Source organism: Crinia signifera, chromosome 2 (assembly GCF_055691185.1).
Source record: "Crinia signifera chromosome 2, ASM5569118v1, whole genome shotgun sequence".
Classification (NCBI taxonomy): Eukaryota; Metazoa; Chordata; class Amphibia; order Anura; family Myobatrachidae; genus Crinia; species Crinia signifera.
In genome coordinates, this window is record NC_139218.1 from 63,995,343 (window position 1) to 64,016,756 (window position 21,414).

At 45.3% G+C, this 21,414-nt stretch overlaps 1 protein-coding gene across 1 annotated transcript in view; it reads right to left on the minus strand.

Annotated features, from left to right (window-relative positions):
- The window catches only part of AIPL1 (AIP like 1 HSP90 co-chaperone), a 108,836-nt gene that overhangs the window by 17,785 nt on the left and 69,637 nt on the right, over nt 1-21,414 (minus strand). Inside the window, exons 4-5 of the mRNA XM_083172251.1 lie at nt 10,042-10,218; nt 5,195-5,336 (exon numbers count right to left, since the gene is read on the minus strand). Of these exons, the coding sequence (XP_083028377.1) occupies nt 5,195-5,336; nt 10,042-10,218 (319 nt within the window). The remainder of the gene's footprint in view (nt 1-5,194; nt 5,337-10,041; nt 10,219-21,414) is intronic.

The following is a 21,414-nucleotide window of genomic DNA, read 5'->3' on the forward strand; positions in this document are numbered from 1 at the left end:
AAAGCTTGCGTTTATCTTCTGTTGATGTCAATCCATGTGTATGTTGACCATTCTTAGGTGTCGGCCTAGTTGCTGTCGTCCATTAGTGGATGACCTAGTGACTGTCGACCTAGATATTGTTTATCATCTATACTGTAATCATTGCTATGGGCAACCAATCAGAATTAACTTATTTTTTCTTTAGCAGATTTAGCATCTGATTGGTTGCCCATAGCGACATCCCATGTGAGACAGAGCTCCCATCTTAGTAAATTTCCCCCATAGAATCAATCCTAGCATATAGTTTGAGAAGAATGCTATGACAGTTAGTGCCAAGTGATGGCAAGAGTTGGGTGGAATGAGTATATTGGGTACTTATGTATTATCTGGGCTCCCATGTTAAATGCACCCCATTTTCTCATACCCCTACTATCCAACTACGCATGGAGTTGATTTTATATAGTGCGGCGAGCGCAGCGAGCCACCGTGCCCGAAGCGTGGCGAGCGGACGCGGTCTCATAAGAAAATAACGGCAGCCCAGATATTACATAAGTACCGTATATTCCATACAAAGTAATGAGTCTGTAGAAATTGCATTGTAGATTGTGGAAGGCACATTTAGCAAGCATTTCTCCTTTATTGGATCTCATCACCTAATTTTAATGAGACATAGCCAGTGGGAGGGAGAGGGAGCATTTTACCCTAGACTACCAGGTTATGTTAAATTAGGATGTGTGTGTGTGTGGGGGGGGCAGCCAAAAATGTTGTGCCTAGGGGCAGCCAGACCCCTAAATTCGCCCCTGCCTTCAGATCCGCTACAGTGTCACAAGCCACTGAATTCTGCTATGCCAGGTACTGCTCGGGTTTTAGGAACATGTTTGCCATAGAGAGCTAACTAATGCTGTGTTCACACTGCGAGTGTGAACAACACGATTTTTACCCCGCATTTTAATGCCGGGGACTGCGGCGCCAGACCCCGTTCTCACTGCTAAGGCAACTTCCCGGGTGAAGCAGTTCCACCCGGTAATTTGCCTTTAAACACTGTTTTTTTTGCAGTGTGAACGGGTCAACCTGTGTCTGCATACCCGGATCTCATACACGGGTAAAAAGAAGGGTTGGAGACCCAGGAATTTTGACAAGGGTTGACCTGTTCACACTGAAAATAAACCAGTGTTAAAAGGCATATTACAAGGTTGACATGCTAGACCTGGGATTTGCCTTGCAGTGAGAATGGGGTATTGAAGAATTTGACAGCACAGAAAAATGTAATAAAAGAGAGACCGTATACTCCAGTAGGGTACACTGCTGGAGGGGCAAAGGTAAAATAGAAATACAACGTATTAATATGAAGCTGCAAAGAAATCACAGCAATAAATCTGTACATCCTGCCTGGGTTATGGTCTGAAACCAAGCCAAGTGGAAATACAAACAGTGCCAGCCTCTGACCTTTGGATGGAAATTAAAGAGAAAGAGCACACAGCACTCTCCCCTCATCTGCAGTCGTGCGGGCTCCCTCTTTCTCTATAATCTTATCTTTACACTGGCTGGCATCCAAAAAACAGTTGCAAATAACAGACAGCCGTAATGGTTAGCGCACTGTTTTCCAGCTAACACATGTTATTTTCTACTGTTGCATATGGCACAAAGTAATAATAATGTTTAAAGAAATGGATGTTTTCTCTTTATTTATTTTTAGATGTTTACAACCCCTTAAGGTTGTTGTTGCTGTAGTTGTTGTTGTTGTTTTTATGCAGATATATTTGCTGAAGATACACTAAAATAAGCACATTTATTGATTCCGTTTTATTTTTAGTATACCAGATTGCTTAAATGTGTTTTTTTGCAAAGTAGCCGGCTAAGCATGGACAGAGGAGAGATGTATAAATAGAGCGTGGATTATCAATGTACGCTGGGCCTGATTGACAGATGTCAAATGCTGTGGAGAGATTTTCTGACACTGCACAGTGCGACGGTCTTGCTACAACGGCTGCAGTGAGGATTTATTTGCAAAGTCATTGACAGGGAGGGTTTGTGGGCGTTAATGGGGGAGGAGTAATGTAGGCATAATGCGATCATTTCAGGGGTACTGTATGTCTGCAATCTCATACGCAGTTACACTGGCTCAGGTGACATGCTACCGGCAGCCATGGCGCATGACCCAGAAGGTCAATACTCGTCTCACGTGCATCATGGTTGTGTCTTCTTACACATATGGTGAATCATAGATGCCGCCCCTATATTTGCCCCTATATTCAAGTATCAAAATATCTTTTTCCAAGATGGCCACTGTTCTATGAAAAGATACAGTTAAGGTGATTTATAGGTATCTAAACATTTATATAATCCCCGTGTCTCTCTCATTGTGGGGTAGATGTATGATATGAAGCAGTTATAAGGGAGAAGTGATTAAGTGCCTTTTGAAACCCAGCCTGTACCTTTTGAAACCCAGCCTGTAACTTAATAGTCAGGAGCTGATTGGCCAGTGATAAAGTACCAGGCACTTCCCTTATCACTGTTTCATACATCTACCCCTGTATGTCTTAGCAAATATTGTAGTTGCTATGAGAATCATAGATTTACAGACCAATATGCCAATTTAAAATATTACATCTTGTACTAGAAGCACATTCATTTTCCAAAGGCAGTTCCAAAAACGATAATGCATTTATGAATGAGTATTTTATTTATTTATTAACAGTTTTTTATATAGCGCATACATATTCCGCAGCGCTTTACAGAGTATAGTTGAACATTCACATCAGTCCCTGCCCCAGTGGAGCTTACAATCTATATTCCACATGTACACGCGCACACAGACATTCTAGGGTTAATTTTGTTGGAATCCAATTAACCTACTAGTATATTTTTGGATTGTGTAAACCCACACAAACACGGGGAGAATATACAAACTCCGCACAGTTAGGGCCATGGAGGGTATCAAACCCATGACCTCAGTGCTGTGAGGCAGTAATGCGATTCGATTTTCGCATGCGATTCGATTTTTCTATGTAATTTATTCTTTGCTCGCTGGCCGCGGGCGGTGCGATGCGATCGCATGTGATCGCATCGCACGCAAAATCGCATGCGATTTTATAGGGTGCGATGCCATTTACTTTACTATACACTTCTATGAGATGCAATGAGGTTTAGGCACCCCGCCCCCCACTATCCACACCACCCCGAAGCGGAATCTGCGCCTGCTTGCTAGGCTTCAGGCTCGGTGGATCGCTGCACTCGCCACACTATATAAAATCAACTCCACGCCGACGTGGATAGTGGGGGTATGAAAAGCTTGTGAGGACGCGTTCCTCTGCGCTCGCCACACTTCGGCGTGGCGTGGATAGTGGGGGGGGGGGGGGGGTGTCTAAAACTCATTGCATCTCATAGAAGTGTAAAGTAAATGGCATCACACCCTATAAAATCACATCGCACTGCCCGCGGCCAGAGAGCAGTGAATAAATTACATAGGAAAGTCGCATCACATGCAATGCAATTTTCCTATGGTGCCGTACGTATGCAAATAGGGTGCCGTGATAATACACAAGTACCCATAAATGTAATACCCTTTGAAATGTTCATTAAAAAAACAATGTTAAAGCTGCAGAAAAATATGATCACATTTGCAGATTATTCGGTACTTCTGTACTTTCACGGCGCCACTAGAAATCGCGGTCATCGCGGGCATTGAATGCACTTAAAAACGGCCGCGACGCGACCGACGCGATGCCCGCGATTTCCCATAGAGATCAATGTTAAATTTCTCAATGGACCCGATTTGACTGTTAAATGCCTCAATTGACACGATTTTTCCATAGGAAACTATGTTAAATGGCCCACAGAGGCCAATTAGCCCCCCTGAAGTGTGAAATGGCCCCCACAATTGTTAACGCCACCCCACGATCAACGCGAACCCGAAGCGTGGCGAGCGCAGCGAGCCCGCGAGGGGCGGCGGTACGCGTCCTACGACCTTTTCATGCCCTACTATCCACTAGGGCGTGGAGTGAGAATAGAATAGTGTGGCGAGCGCAGCGAGCCACCGAGCCCGAAGCGTGGCGAGCGCAGCGAGCCCCGCGAGGGGACGCGGATACCTTCACAGGTAAACGCGTCCCTTCGCGGGCTTCACAGGTATCCTCATCCCCTCGCGGGGCTCGCTGCGCTCGCCACGCTTCGGGCTCGGTGGCTCGCTGCGCTCGCCACACTATTCTATTCTCACTCCACGCCCTAGTGGATAGTAGGGCATGAAAAGGTCGTAGGACGCGTACCGCCGCCCCTCGCGGGCTCGCTGCGCTCGCCACGCTTCGGGTTCGCGTTGATCGTGGGGTGGCGTTAAAAAATGTGGGGGCCATTTCACACTTTACGGTGACTATTTGGCCTCTGTGGGCCATTTAACATTGTTTCCTATGGAAAAATCGTGTCAATTGAGGCATTTAACAGTCAAATCGGGTCCATTGAGAAATTTAACATTGATCTCTATGGGAAATCGCGGGCATCGCGTCGGTCGCGTCGCGGCCGTTTTTAAGTGCATTCAATGCCCGCGATGACCGCGATTTCTGATCTAGTGGCGCCGTGAAAGTAAAGAAGTACCGATTATTCTAAGCAATACAGTAGATTTGACATACATTATAATTTCTAACTTTCCAATCTAATGTTTGTCCATACTTTCTCCAGCCTCCTCCACACTTACTCCAATTGCAGTGTCGCCTCCTTTCCTCCTTATGGGGTATATTTAATTGTATGTTGGATCTATTCCGACATTCCACCTGGTTTTTAGCAGGTCGGAACATTTTGACCTATCGGACAAAAACCAGCTAGTATTGAATAGGTCGGAACGCTTTTCGGCAAGAGGGCAGTTTCGACATCAATTGAATATATGCCTATGTCTGCTTTAAGAACAGTTCCTCCAGTCTCTGCTATGGAACACAGGGGTAGATTTGTTAAGCTTGGTTAAGTGAAAAAGTGTCTGGCCAATCAGCTCCTACCTGTCATTTTTCAAACCATTCCTGTAACGTCACAGCTTGGAGCTGATTGGCTGGTGATAAAAACCAGACACTTTTATCACTTCACCGAGCTTGATAAATCTGCCCCTCACTCCTTAACCAGGTCACAAGTTTCCGTATCAGAGCCAGTGACACTTATTTCTATGCAGTGGGTCTGGCATTTTAGGTGAGGCTGGTATTGCTTTTTGCTAACTGGAAGTCCACAACAATCTCATTACCTGGGTGGTGCTGGATGAGGTCATTTGTTTGTTCCAGAACTTCATAATACTCCTCCATGCGGAGCAGGCACTGGCAGTAGTTCAGAACCAGAGTGTTGATCATCTTTTCCAGCTTCATCCAAGGTACCTCCCAGGGCTTCTCCTGAAAGCAGAGACAGATATATAAGGGACTCTGTATTGAGTATAAATCAGGGCTTGTCAGAGCTTTCTCTGCTCAACTATAAATTCCATCCTTTTGGCACCTACTGATAACTTATGAAGTGGTTTGTAAGATTTTGTGACCTCCCGAGGCTTTTTAGGATCAGCAATGCTAAATCAATATTCCTGAACTGCTTGCCAAGCTAGTAGCTCCTGTCTGTCCTCATGAATGTACAATATGTGCAGTATATAAAAGTTTTCTAGACAATTAGCTTTTACTTTACATACAGTAGGTTAATTGAGTGTCTGTTGCTTTTTAAGTTAATATCTTGTGTAACTATCCTCTGGCTTACTGTAAGCCCATGTCATTTAGCTTTCTACTAGCAAATGGTAAAGGACTCAGCTGACTGATGAGTGTTGTAATAAAATAAATCCCTCGTACTGTATACTGTGCTTACACCTCGGTTGCCTACTCTCCCGGAATGGCTGGGAGGCTCAAGAAAATCAGGTCTGCCTAACGGTCTGGGAAAGGGGGCAAGTCCCGCTGCAGTGTCCTGTCCATGGAACTAACTGACGTGAATGGCGACATTGTAGCCCTGACCACCACTGTGCAATGCCTCTAATACTGGCATTGCACGATAGGGTGCGTGGCCACAATGGCGTGATCTCACTGGCCATGCCCCCAAACAACATGTTTCTCTTATTGCTCCGCTCTTCATTCTACCACTTTTCCATCACTGGCTCAATTACAATTGGACTCGCTCACAATGTACTTTGAGTCCAACTGCACATGCAGCTGATGTACATGAGTCCCTCCCACATATACATGCAGAGAGGGGGCATGTCTATAAAGGAACAATTATTTGATCAATAGCAGAGAGTCCCCTGTTTAGAGATATTGAATATGGGGAAAACTCATATTTAACTGCAAGCATAATTCATAAAAGCATGGGTTATAGACCTTTGTACATGATAACAATGTAAATCTTGCAATAGTTAATATTTAAATATTACTAGCTGTCAGCCATTGGCTGTAGTAACAGGAGAATATTATTAAAGGCATGTCATTTCGAGAACCAGTTTAGGCAAGTAAAGACTATGAGACAGATGTATCAAACTTTAAAAAGTTTTCAAACACAGCATGTAACATGGCAGTTAGGAGCTGACTGTCTGGCTGTTTATCACTCTCCATTTTATCACTTTTCTTGACACATCTGGTCCTCAAAGAAATAATGCAATGGTAATGTAAAAGAGACTACATGATTCTGATGGCATTCTAACTGCACACAGGGCCGTTTCTAGAGGCGGACAAGCCGTGCAGCAGCCCGGGGCGCCGCACGGCTTGTCCGCCTCTGTTAGACAGCTGGGGCGCCAGGCAGCTCCCCTAACACCGCTGCCGCAGCCTTCTCCCTTCTCCTCCTCCGCTCTCCCCGGCGTCTGTCCAGTGTGTCCACACATAAGCATAAGCAGAGGTGCAGCAAACAGTCCCTAGAGAGATAGGCGCCCCAAGCATTTTTGCGCGCTGTCACTTTAGTAGGTGACAGCGCATTCAGCCAATAGCAGCGCAGTCCTTATCAGCCAGTCAGTGCGCTGCTTACTTTGTAGTAGCGCAGGAGTAGTGACTCTGTCCAGCGCCCGCCGCCTATAGTGTCACTGTCCCGGCACTAGTGTGTGACTGTGTGCCTCTCAGCAAGTCTCCGCTGTGTGTTCCGCCGCTGAAAGGCGACAAGCCCGGCGCTGAGAAACTGTCAATCACCGCCCTGCTCTGCCGGAGTTTCCCTGCACACAGCTCCTGCAGCGCTCGAGCCCCGCGGACCTCATGAAAACCCCAAGTTTAATTCTGCACCCTGTACAGAGCTCCAAGCCTTTACAGGGTGCTTTACTGTCCATTACATAAAGCTGCAGGAGCAGATAAGTATCTGCACCAATACACCTACTGAATATATTGTTGTACACTTGCCTGTAACTGTGATATATGTACATCAGTTATTCTGCATATATGGAAGTTAACCCTGTGCATACTGTTCAAAATAAACCACAACTCATATAACAGACCTAAGCTAACACTGGTGGTCCACGGGGCATCCGATGTAAGCGCTGCTGCTGACACCTGTAAGTTGCCAATATGGCCGCTGGTCCCGGAGGAACACTGCTATGCATTCCCAGTAGCAGCAGCTCCTCCCATGGGAGGCCTGGTAGCATTGGACAGGGGCAGATAGGACCACTGGGATGTCCCATAGCCCCCTTGGCGTCTCTCACGCTTATCGCTGGAAGCCGCTGCTACAGCTAGTGAGCACTTTCTGGTTCCTGAGCTGTATCAGCATGTATAGTGAAACTCCCATGGGCTGCAGCCTGTCACAGAGGAGAAAATACCTCTGCTGCGCTGTGCCAGACCTGCATGTGGACCCTCTGTTAGGGAGTCCTGCCGCTGTGATATAATGGTGAGCTCACTGTCAAGGAGCCTGGTTGGGTCTGGTTGCTGTGTGTAAGAAGAAGGGGTTGTCAGTGTCATGTGGGCGGAGTGGAGGATGTCTGCATATAGTATGTTTTCTGTCAGCTGTCAGTGTGAGATGTCAGCAGGGAATACATACAGCGTTCAGGGTGCTGGCGGTCAAAAGACCTACCCTGGCATCGCAATACTAAGAATACCATATGGGGTTCCATAGGTGCAATAACCTACCCCCTAATCCTCCCTTGCAGCAGTAATGTAGTGTAGGGTATAGACATGTCAGTCGTGTAGGGTGTAGAGGGGTCAGTAATATAGGGTAGGGTATAGATGGGTCAGTCGTGTAGACTAAAGATGGGTCAGTCGTGTAGGGTATGTAGGGGTCAGTAGTGTAGTGGCAGGTATGTAGGGGTCAGTAGTGTAGAGACAGGTATAGAGGGGACAGTAGTGTAGGGTACAGAGGGGCCAGTATTTGTAGTTGTGTGTATAGTGGTGTTAGCAGTGTAGAGGTGGCTATAGATGGGTCAGTAAAGTAGAAGCAGATATATAGGGGTCAGTATTGTAGTTGTGTGCATGATCGCAGCTGACTGCATGACACGCCGGCATCTTTGTAGCTACTCCCTGTTTAAACGTCCACATAATCACTTCATTACAATCACTTTTCTATGAAAAATATCATTATGAGCAGGATTGCAGTGGCACCTTGGGGCATGTGCTGGGTCAGTAGTGTAGGGTATAGAGGGGTTAGTAGTATAGATGGGTCAGTAGAGTAGAGGAGGGTATAGAGGGGTCAGTAATGTGGTGATGATTATAGAGGGGTTAGTAATGTAGTGATGATTATAGAGGGGTTAGTAATGTAGTTGCGGTTATAACAGGGTCAGTAGTGTAGAGTAGAACTAACGTCGGTGCTAGGGGCACCAACCAAAATCTTGCCTAGGGCATCAAATTGTCTAGAGCCGGCTCTGTGTTAGCCTATCAGAGCTTGTGGGCCGGCAGCCAATCAGGAGCCAGCACGCGAGGTATGAATGGCTGACGGCTCAGGGACACAGTGAAGGGGAAGGAGAGAGGCGTGATGCCCTCATCTCCCCTCCCCAAGGAAGCAGCAGCAGAGGCGATGGCAGCAGGGGGAGACCCAGAGGCAGTGAGTTTGGCACTGTGGGGGAATATATGTGTGGCGCTGTGGGGGCATATTTGGCACATTGGGGGCATATCTGGCACATTGGGGGCATATATCTGTGGCACTGTGGGGTCATATTTGGCACTGTGGGGGCATATTAGTAAATGGCATCAGTTGTGCGTCAGCGGCGCGTGGGGCATAATGTGTAATGGGCATTATGGTGTGGGTAGTATTGTGTAATTGCCATCACAGTGTGGGGTCTAATGGGCATCACGGTGTGCGACATAATGTGTAATTGTCATCACGTGTGCGACATTATGTGTAATTGTCATCACGGTGTGCGACATAATGTGTAATTGTCATCACGGTGTGCGACATAATGTGTAATTGTCATCACGGAGTGCGACATAATGTGTAACTGTCATCACGGTGTGCGGCATAATGTGTAACTATCATTACGGTATGCGGCGTAATATGTAATTGTCTTCACGGTGTGCGGCGTAATGTGTAATTGTCATCACGGTCTGCAACATAATGTGTAATTGTCATCACGGAGTGCGACATAATGTGTAATTGTCATCACGGTGTGCGACATAATGTGTAATTGTCATCACGGTGTGCGGCATAATGTGTACCTGTCATCACGGTATGCGGCGTAATATGTAATTGTCATCACAGTGTGCGGCGTAATGTGTAATTGTCATCACGGATAAATAGTGTATAATGATTTAAGTAGCCTGTCATTGTTTGGCCTTGATCTCTGAGGTGTACTAGGTAACTGTGTGGTCTTCAGCCTGCCAACTTAAGTGTGGGAGGACAATGACAATTCCTGCGGTAACCAATGTCTGGTCATGCAGGTTGCAAAAGTGTGATGTAAGGTAATTGTTTACCTGCTAGACCACGCCCTTATATTAAGCCACACCCCTTTTAAAATTACGCCACACCCCCTATTTCTTCCGTACCATGTTATGTATTTGGGGGGGGGGGGGCGCATTTTTATTTCTTTGCCCTGGGAGCTAAATTGGCTAGAAACGGCCCTGACTGCACAGAGTGCCACACAGTCACCGTGTACTAAGTGGGAGTCAGGCTGATGTGGAAGGCAGTTTTCAATGTAAAATCTGATTTACTCCTATCCAGAAAGTCTACCTTGGTCTGAATATTCTTTAGGCAGATGACTGCTTCTCTGTACTTGTTGGTTGCGTCTTCATAGCGTCCCAGCTTGAACAGTCTGTTCCCTTCCCCATGAAGAATAGGAACAGCTTTCAGCTTTTCATCATTATTCAGTGCCCAAGTCTCTCGTTTATAAGTGCAGGGAGATTCTACCTGTCAGTGATACAAAAGGGGAATGACAGACAATCAAGTAGTTTAGTCATAACACCACATTATTAGATGCAGCATGTAGAAGGCAAACAGGTCTGCGTACAGCGCCAGGAGGTTCTCATGCAAAACTAATTTGGCAATAGTGCTTTTGGTTATTGTCTCTAATATTTAGTCTATATAGGTATCTACTGAGTGCTGTTCCTTTGCATTATCATTAACCTCACAATTTGGAGTAGGTAGTAGAATGACCAGATATATGGCCAGGTACAAAGTATTTCCTGCACTGCGATGATTGTGGACTCAGGACCAAAGTGGTTTTGCATATTATTACATCATCAATATTAGCATATTAATCATTGGCATAGTCACAGCCTATGCCGCCCCCGTGGTGGCTTGGGGGCATAGGGGTCACTCACATCATGGCCGGATGTAGGCATATTTGATGATTCAAATGCATTGCTGGATGCCAGCCGATCAGAGCTTGCATACTGACAGATGCAGTCAGTGATTTGCTGCCGGCTATGAGCTTCGATTGGCTCATGAGCCTGGTCTAATTTTGGGGCGATTTTTTACCAAAAATCGCACCCTTTTACAAGTGCGATTTGTATACTTTATAATGGGAAAACATCTGGATGCGAATTGAAGTGTGACTAAAAATTGCCACTTCAAAATGTGCTCTTTTGCGGCAAAAAGTGTGATTTTTTTTTTACCGCGAATCGCACCCTATTACATGTGCGATTTTTGGAAAATGTGCGATTTCGCCCGTTTTTTTACCAAAAATCGCACATGTCTAAAAAGTCGACCCCTATTACATTTCGCCCCAGGTTTATTAATGATATGATAGGGCCACTCATTGTGCTGGTTGTCTGAGGTTTAGGTAGCGATTTTACGTAATGACGCATTTGAAGGTACATAAAGAAGTCTGCTTGGGGTATTTGGAAACTATTCACTAGATCTGTGAAAGACATATAATTGCCCCTTGGGTCGAAAACATCTTTAATGGAGGCAATGCCCTTCTGTTTCCATTGTTGGAACTTCACATTGTCAAGGGCCGCTGGAAAGCATGGGTTGCCACTAAAGGGAATACATTTAGTATGAGCTGAGTTTCTCCTTAGAGCCTTATTCACTGATCACCACACCAGATATGTGTCCCAAAACAAGGGGTTAGAGTGGGCAACCGGAGGTAGTTCTTTCTCTGGGGTTTGTAACAGGGCTTTTAAATCAAAAGGTGGGAATAAAGATTGTTCTAGAACGTAATTGGTATAGCTAGAATGCGAGTGTAGCCAGTCCAGTATATATCGAAACACAACCACTCTGGTGAATGCCTGTATGTCAGGGACCGCCAGACATCCCTTATCTTTATGTAATTTGAGTTTTGCCAGAGTGATGCATGGACTTTTCCCCGACCACAGGAATTTGTTGAAGATCTTGTCACAGTGACGAAGATCAGCCTTAGTCAAGGAGAGGGGTAGCATTTGGATAATGTAGGAGAGCTTGGGGAAAATAATAGTTTTCAGGACCGCTACTTTGCCCAAGAGTGATATGGGCAGGGATGTCCACGATTCAAGGAGGGTCGAGATCTTCCTCATAACTGGAGAGAAGTTAAGGGTGTAAATGTCTGGTAGTGAGGGAGGAATATATATACACCTAGGTATTTCAATTTGGTGGTATTATATTTAAGAATGGAAAGTGTGGCCGCGGCAGGAGAGGAGAGGAAGGATGCTGCAGGGGGTGTCAGGGGAAGGAGTTCTGACTTATCTTTATTTATTTTATAGCCTGAGAAAAGGCCAAAGGCTGTGATGAGAGCAAAAAGCAGCATGTCATCTGCGAATAATACTACCTTAAGCTTATGTTGTGCCACTGTTAGCCCTTGGAATTCGGACAAGGCACGTAGTGCAATTGCAATGGTGAATAATAGTGGAGATAACAGGCAGCCCTGTCTAGTGCCCCTTGATAGTAATATCAGAGGTGAGAGGTAGCCATTATAGATAATCCTAGAGTTTGATTGGGAGTATAACATTTTTATCAAAGAGATGAGCTGTTAAACCAAATTTAGAGAGCGTATAGAATAAGCGGTCCCATTCCACCATAACAAACGCTTTCTCAGTATCAATGGAGAGAAGAAAGGGGAGTGTCCCGTGCGTGGCAGCTTGGCACCAGTGAGAGGCTGATATAACCTTGTAGATATTGGCTGAGAAATGTCTGCCTGCTATAAAGCCCATTTGGTCCTGGTGAATCACTTTGGGGACAAGGAATTTTATTCTATACGCGATCAGTTTAGTGAATAATTTATAATCCACATTCAAAAGTGATATCAGCCTATATGATCCTGGTAGGTGTGGATCACTGCCGGGTTTTGGGAGTAGTCTAATAATGACATCAGTGAAATACTGGGGGGGGTTTACAATTTGAAACTATGGTGTTAAAGACCAAGACCAGAGATTCCAGTATGCGCGGCAATAAAATTTTTATAAAATTCGCCCGAGGAGCCATCCAGGCCAGGTGACTTCAGTGGTTTTAATTGCTTGATCACTGCCTCTACTTCCTGGGCAGAGAAGGGGGCAGTTATTCGGGCTATCATCTCTGCGGGTATGGAAGGATATGATATAGAGTTCCAAATGGTTGACTCTCCAGTCGTATCTCTTATGGGTTCGGAATAAATATCAGTGTAAAATTCATGAAGTAGAGAGGCTATATCCTTTCCATTAGATGCAATGGAGCCATCTGGACGTTTAATAGATTCTATAAGGGTTGATGGGGAGGAGGACTTTAACAAGTTTGAGAGAAGTCTGCCTGTTCTATTTCCGAACCTGTAAAATCTGTGGTCTTTGTGGAAAGTATGGCGTTCTTTCATAGAGGCCAGAATGCCATCAAATTATTGTTTGGCTAGGTTAAAATCTGCTCTGTTGGTTGGGGTAAGGGCCGACTTATATTTCTGATAAGTATTTGTCTGGTGCTGTTGCGCTGATTTGTAAGTAAAGGTAGTTTATTTTTTCTTTTGGGCTACAAACTGTATGATACGACCTCTAAGGACAGCTTTGGAAGTTTGCCAAAACAGGATCGGATCTTCCTTTAGAGTGTCTACATTATCAAGTCTATATTCTTCCCAAAAAGTCTCCAATTTGCTACGAAAACCCAGAGAGGAGGCAAAATGAGTAGGAAATCGCCACAGCTTGAAAGAACCAACATCTAACGTGGTGGTGAATGATACCCAGATAAGGGAATGGTCTGAGAGAAACATGGGCTCGATGGTGGCATCTATTATATTCATAAGTCAACAGGGTGCAGTGCTCTCAATGCGTATGTTAATGATAATTGCTGTAGTAGGAAGGGGATACCAAACCATGGGGGTGGCTTCCTGGTCATGGGAGCACTAGAATCCATGAATTGTGAGGAAATCTCATTGAAGTCACCCCCCAGGATCAGGCGTTCTGTCATGTAGAGTGTCAGTTTAGCCTGTACCATTTTAAAGAAGGGAGCAGTATGTGTGTTAGTATATATTTTCTTCAAATGATCATTTATACAATAAATATTTCCACGGTCACCACCATGGAGCACTATTTAGCGCTTACATATATATATATATATATATATATATATATATATATATATATATATATATATATATATATATATATATATTGTGGGGTTTTAGCATCCAACGGGTAGGCACAGGTGAGGATTTGGCACAGACTTAGACAGTGACATCACGGCTTGGGTCCAAAACAGGGCTTGCCTGAGTTTTATTGCAGCACTCAGAGCAAGAAACTAAAAAACAGCCTTTACACTTCAGGCAAAACAGAAAATAAAACCTGCTCGTCTGAGCTCTAACTAAACAGAATAAACGTCCCTCTCTATACCAGGGCCACACTATGTGACACTGGACACACACAGCAGATATAGATCAAGTAATGCAGTACTTACAGCCTTGTCTCTCTCTAGCAGCAGCTTACTGCCTCCAACACCCAGGGAGAGAGAGAGAGCTCTATGGAGAGGGCTGACTCCTTTTTAAAGAATCAGGTGCTCTCCTGATTACCAGCCCAGGACAGAACACCCTTTGTAAGCCGGAGCTTACCACACAGATTGAAATAGCCTGCAGTCTATATGCCATAAGACAGGATTCTAGGGGAAAGGTACCTGCCGTCTATGACTTTCCCTGTCACTGTCTTACATACCCTCCCCCTCTGTTCGAACCTGTGGGGTCGGACACTGTCTGCCAACTGGCAGTATGTTCGGGATAGGGCATCGGCATTACCCTGAAGCCTTCCTGCTCTGTGTTCCACTGTAAATTTGAAATTTTGCAAATTGAGAAACCATCTCATGACCCTTGCATTTCTCTCTTTGGCTTGGTACATCCATGTAAGTGGGGAGTGGTCAGTGATTAATCTAAAGGAGCGTCCTAAGAGATAGTACTTTAGGGATTCAAGGGCCCACTTGATTGCTAAGCACTCCCGCTCGACTATACTGTAGTTTCTCTCCGCAGGTGTGAGCTTCCTGCTCAAATATGTTACCGGGTGTTCCTCTCCACCAACTTCTTGGGAGAGGACAGCACCTAGTCCCACATCAGAAGCATCAGTCTGTACGACAAACTCTTTTTTAAAATCTGGAGTGATCAGGACTGGTTGATTACAAAGGGCCACTTTTAATTCTTGGAATGCCCTTTCAGCCTCTGGGTTCCAGCTGACCATAACTGCCTTACCTCCTTTGGTAAGATCGGTTAGGGGCGCTGCCATGGTTGCAAACTGGGGAATGAACCTACGGTAATACCCCAGAATTCCCAAAAAAGCCCTGACTTGTTTTTTTGTCGAAGGACGAGGCCAGTCTTGGATAGCCTCCACTTTATTTATTTGAGGCTTTATTATACCTCTCCCGATAACATACCCCAGGTAACGTGCCTCCTCGAGGCCTAAAGTACACTTTTTTGGGTTCGCTGTCAACCCCGCCTCTCTGAGGGAATTCAACACCTCCTGGACTTTGGGTAAATGACTCTTCCAGTCATCACTAAAAATTATGATGTCGTCTAGATATGCCGAGGCATACTGACGATGGGGTTTAAGAACAATGTCCATTAACCTTTGAAAAGTTGCTGGAGCCCCATGCAACCCAAAAGGCAAACAGAGATATTGAAACAGACCATCGGGGGTGACAAACGCTGTTTTCTCTTTGGCACTATCGGTAAGAGGTACTTGCCAGTAACCTTTAGTTAAGTCGAGGGTAGAGAAATATCTAGCATGACCAAGTCTTTCAATTAACTCATCAACTCTTGGCATTGGGTAGGCATCAAATTTTGATACCTCGTTCAGCTTCCGGAAGTCATTACAGAAGCGCAATGAGCCATCTGGTTTTGGAATTAACACAATCGGGCTTGACCACTCACTTTTAGACTCCTCGATAACCCCGAGGTCTAACATTTTCTGGACCTCCCCAGATATGGCCTGTCTACGTGCTTCTGGTACTCTATAGGGTTTTAAGCGTACCCGAACTCCAGGTTCGGTGACAATGTCATGTTTTATGGCTGTGGTGCGCCCTGGAAGTTCTGAGAACACATCATAATTCCTTTGTACTAACTCTTTAGTTTCCTGCTTCTGGGATTTGGACAGGGTCTCTGACACCCGCACCTCTGGGCTATCACTAGAGGGGGCACTTACAGCTGTCAGAGTCTCTCTGTCTTTCCAGGGTTTAATGAAGTTCACATGGTACAACTGTTCTGGCTTCCGTTTACCTGGTTGATACACTTTATAATTTACACTTCCCACTTTTTTATCTACCCGATACAGTAGATCCTGGTTAATGGCCATATATGGGAACTCTTTGTCAGCATTGGGGTATTGGGGCTCACCATTTATGACTTTAGGATTTTCCATAGCTCTTAATAAGGTGGGATCTCTAAGTTGAGCAGTCCCAAAATTATCACGTGACATCTCTAGTTCAGGCATGTCACACGCTTCTTCCTGCTCCTCAGCTTCACCTGCAAGAACAGCTAGGGGAAAACGGTCAGATTCAATAGTGGTCACCCCTACCGTTTGAACCTCAGTATCCTGATCAAAAGGCTCAGGACTAATCACAGGGCACACATTCTCATTATTAACAGCATTTCTAGTGCAGTGTACATTCTATTTCCACAAGTCCCAGAACAATGGGAAGTCTCTTCCCAGGATCACACTATGCATCAGGGTCTCTACCACGCCCACTTCATGGGACACAGTTCCACAAGTACTCTTTAGCTGGACTAAAGCTGTGGGATACTCCTTGGTGTCCCCATGTATGCACAAGACCCCTATGTAACGTCCTGTGAGTGTCCCAGGGTCTACCAAGCTGGCATGGATGAGAGTAACTAAACTCCCAGAGTCCAGTAGAGCCCTCCCGGGATAACCATCCACCTTTACATGACATATTTGCTGTCCAGTTTCTGACACAGTCTCAGCAGAGAAAACAGAACGTGCATATAAAGAGCTTCGCCTGGCTGTATCACACTCCATTGGCTCAGAAGTAAGGGGGCAATTGGCAGCAATATGCCCAGGTCCATGACAACGCCAACACTGTATGCGGCCCCAGTCTTTTTGCGACCCAGGTTTGGACCCTACTGTCCCTTGGGAACGCCTCTCCACTGTTTGTTCCCCATCTAGGCCACCTCCCTTTACAACATTATTCACCCCTCTAGTAAACGGAACAGTCTTACCAGATGATCCGGCCGATTTGCTGTTCTTGAGGGTGGAATGTCCAGGAGGCACTTCTTGGATTAGATTTTCAGTAGCTCTGTACCTCTCAACCAAGTTGACAAGCCCCTCGGCATCATTAGGGTCGCCCTGACCGACCCAGCACTGAACCTTTGGAGGTAAGGAACAAAGATACTTGTCCAGCACGACTCTCTCCACGATCTGCGCTGGTGTAGACTCCTCTGGCTGTAGCCATTTCCTTACCAGGTGGACCAGGTCATACATTTGGGACCGCGCAGGTAACTGTTCAGAAAAAGTCCAGTTATGCACCTTCCGGGCACGCACACTCATGTTTACGCCTAAGCGAGCAAGGATCTCTCCCTTGAGTTTCGCGTAGTCCTTAGCATCCTGCTCACTCAGATCAAAATACGCCTTTTGTGGTTCTCCAGTTAGAAAAGGTGCTACCACACCTGCCCATTGATCCACGGGTAACTGTTCACGCTCTGCTACACGTTCAAACACCGCAAGAAAGGCCTCTACATCATCCGTGAGAGTCATCTTTTGCAGAGATTTCTGTACTGCAGCCCGTGTGGTTGGAAGCAAGGGTTGGGGTGTTTGCACACTCTGCGCCACACTCTTAGCCACATTCTGTATTTGCTCTTGTAATTGCAGATTAGTTTGCTGCTGTTCCTTTAAGGCTTGTCTGTTGGATTCAAGCAGCAAAACATTGGTTTCAGCCTGGGCACGCATGGCCTCCTCATGCACCTTTTGCTGATGTGCGTTGGCCTGCCGCTGCAGCTCATTTGCCTGCACCAAGTGTTTTAAAAGGTCCTCCATTTTAACAGTCTCCTGTTGCAGTGTTACAGCAGCCTTCAGCCAGGACATACAAGTATCAGTGCACTCCAGACACTCACTTGTGGCTGGTTGCCTTTAGCAACAACTTCCAGCTTGCTGTAGCAAAAGTCCTATAGTTCGATGTATGTCTCTTTAAGTGAGATGCTTGCTCGCATTCTCCACCATATGTGGGGTTTTAGCATCCAACGGGTAGGCACAGGTGAGGATTTGGCACAGACTTAGACAGTGACATCACGGCTTGGGTCCAAAACAGGGCTTGCCTGAGTTTTATTGCAGCACTCAGAGCAAGAAACTAAAAAACAGCCTTTACACTTCAGGCAAAACAGAAAATAAAACCTGCTCGTCTGAGCTCTAACTAAACAGAATAAACGTCCCTCTCTATACCAGGGCCACACTATGTGACACTGGACACACACAGCAGATATAGATCAAGTAATGCAGTACTTACAGCCTTGTCTCTCTCTAGCAGCAGCTTACTGCCTCCAACACCCAGGGAGAGAGAGCTCTATGGAGAGGGCTGACTCCTTTTTAAAGAATCAGGTGCTCTCCTGATTACCAGCCCAGGACAGAACACCCTTTGTAAGCCGGAGCTTACCACACAGATTGAAATAGCCTGCAGTCTATATGCCATAAGACAGGATTCTAGGGGAAAGGTACCTGCCGTCTATGACTTTCCCTGTCACTGTCTTACAATATATATATATATATATATATATATATATGTAAGTGAGTTTAACTTTATTGAGAAATAAAACTAATGTTTTAATACAATTCAAATTTCTCTCTGGATGAGAGTGCACCGCACCCAAGTTTCTTTTTCTATTTTCCCTTGAATTAATAGCTGTGTACGACTCGGCGGTGCACTGCGGGTTGTCACTAAAACATTGGCATCAATGGGTTCATTGTAACCATATGACACAGTGACTAATTGGGACATTATTCCCCACAAACAGCTTAATCTATGGACACCTATCAATATGAAATTTTTTCCAACATCCTGTGCGGTTGTCCCTTACTAATCCTGCTATACAACATTTTTGTCTAGTTAGACAAAGCATATCCCAGTCCTTCCTCTGAGTACAGCGTTATCAATGAAAACAAAGGATACATTACTTTCTATGAAACAGTGATCCGGGGTAAACACAGCCGGGGATGCATCTATATGCATGCCGGCTGTCAGAGATGTGAAATGAGGTAAATGGCTGAGGAGTCCCTGGAAAGTACCAGAGCCAGATTTTAACATAATTTATGAGCCCTGGGGTACATATTGGCATTATATACAGGTGCAGCAGTATATACTACTGGAGATTCGCTGAGTTTTGATAATAGATGTGCAGAAAAGTTAGCCAAGTGAGGCACTGCCTCACCTGCCATAGACTTTTTACTCCAGGGTTTTCTATATATAGATTCTTTATGCATGCCCGGTTGTGTGTGTTACAGTACTGTAGTGTACAAGGACCTGATGCAGTGCAGTGAGTCAGACCCTTGTGTAAAACATGCTTCCATGTGGGCCCCACCTCCAAGTTTTCCCTCTTCTTCAGTAGAGCTGACTAGTTGCTGAGCCATCGCATTGCACAGTCTATACTGCCGCTGTGGCGCAGAGTTTCTTTGCCTGGTTAAAGGCTCCTGTCAAGTTATACCCATCTCTAGTCTACAGGAAAATAATTGCACAGACTGTCACTATATCATCTTTAAATACTGACACTAATAGCTGATTGGCCGTCACAGTATCAATGGCTATACCACACATAGCCTGGCAACCAGTGATGATGATGATGATGATGATGATTACCCTCCATGTATGGCTGTGTGCGATACAAATTTTGTACCATACACAGCCACAACAGGGTAATCATCATAATCAATGGCTGCCAGGCTGTGTACCGTACTAGCAGGATATACCATCAATCTCTGGGGGTACAATGTGTATTACAATATATATGACTTCCTTTCAAATCAAGGGGTTAACGTCAGCGTTTGTAAATATAATTTGGGGTAAAAGGTAAAAAAATGATCTGACCCCTGCTATAGAGAAACTACTATCATTGCAGTCAATTAAGGTATTACATGTTATGGGGAAACTAACACCACTGCATTCATTTTCAGAATGACTTTAAGACAATGGTTGATGTTCAGTTCCCTGCGGGACTCTATCAGGGTATTTAACAGAGGTAGCCTCAGGCTTTAACACGGGAGGCTATTCAGTTAGTCTCCCGATAGAGATGTTAATGCCTATTAGCTTTGCGTGTGTATATGGGCATTAACAGGGGTTATCGCATGATAATGCACGGATTCCTCTGTTAACAGGGATTTTCTTTTACCAGGATTATTCATTTTTTTTTAAACATCTATAAAATGTTTTTAATATCAATTATTAGGAAATGTAAAGTGAAAGCTCTACTATTTAGATACTAGTGCAGGGGTTCCCAAAATTTTTGAATCACAGCACCCCAAAGCATCAGAAATGTTTTCGTGGCACCCCGAGGCTAAAGGTTTCTCATTGAGAAAGTCAGAAACAAATGTTAAGTTAAATAAATTGTGTCTATATCTCATCTTTGGGATCAGTTATGTGGTATTGTCCACAATTTGACTATTAAAATGGAAATCAAAAACTTGAATTGGTCCTGGATCACCAACCCAAGGCACCCCTGCAAGTCCCCCAAGGCACCCCAGGATGCCGTGGCACACAGTTTGGGAACCACTGTACTAGTGGAATAATTAATAGTGATAAAATTATACTCGATATACATTATAATTGCGGAATCTCCTTAATAATGGTGGATGACATATGAATGTGTTCACACACTTTAAAACAAAGGTACTCCCATATTTCCAGGTGGTGGGGTTGAGGAAGTAGAGAATATTAACGTATCGCACCATTCTATTTTTTTTTTTGTTTTGTTTTGTAAGTTGTTATGTGCACGCTGATTTCACTTCCCCATCTGGTCTGGGTCAGGAATAGGCTGCATTGGGGTTGGTAAGGAAAGGCTGCAGGAGGGGTCGGTTGGAATTAGGCTGCAGGAGGGGTGGGTTGAGGTAAGGTTGCAGAAGGGGTCGGTTGGGGTTAGGCTGCAGGAGGAGTCGGTTAGGGTTAGGTTGCAGGGGGTTGGGTTGTGGTTAGGCTGAGGAAAGGGTGGGTTGGGGTTAGGCTTCAGAAGGGGTGGGTTAAGCTTAGGCTGTAAAAGGGGTGGGTTGGGGTCAGGCTGCAGGAGGGGTTGGTTGGGGTTAGGTTGCAGGGGGTTGGGTTGTGGTTAGGCTTCAGGAAGGGGTGGGTTGGGGTTAGGCTTCAGGAGGGGTGGGTTAAGGTTAGGCTGTAGAAGGGGTGGGTTGGGGTTAGGCTGCAGGAGGGGTTAGTTGGGGTTAGGTTGCAGGGGGTTGGGTTGTGGTTAGGCTGAGGAAGGGGTGGGTTAAGCTTAGGCTGTAGAAGGGGTGGGTTGGGGTTAGGCTGCAGGAGGGGTTGGTTGGGGTTAGGTCTGCAGGAGGCGTTGGTTGGGGTTAGACAGTGGGAGTGGATTGTAAGTGTTAAGCAGTGATAGGGGTAGGTAAGAGTTTTTTCAAAAGAGGCAAAAGTTTGTATGTACATTCTGATTTAACTTCCCTATCAAATCCATTGGCATACAGTTTTTGGCATTTTGACCTGACAGGATCCTTTGCGCCGTGATTTTGTTTCTGACAGTAGTGGCCAAAC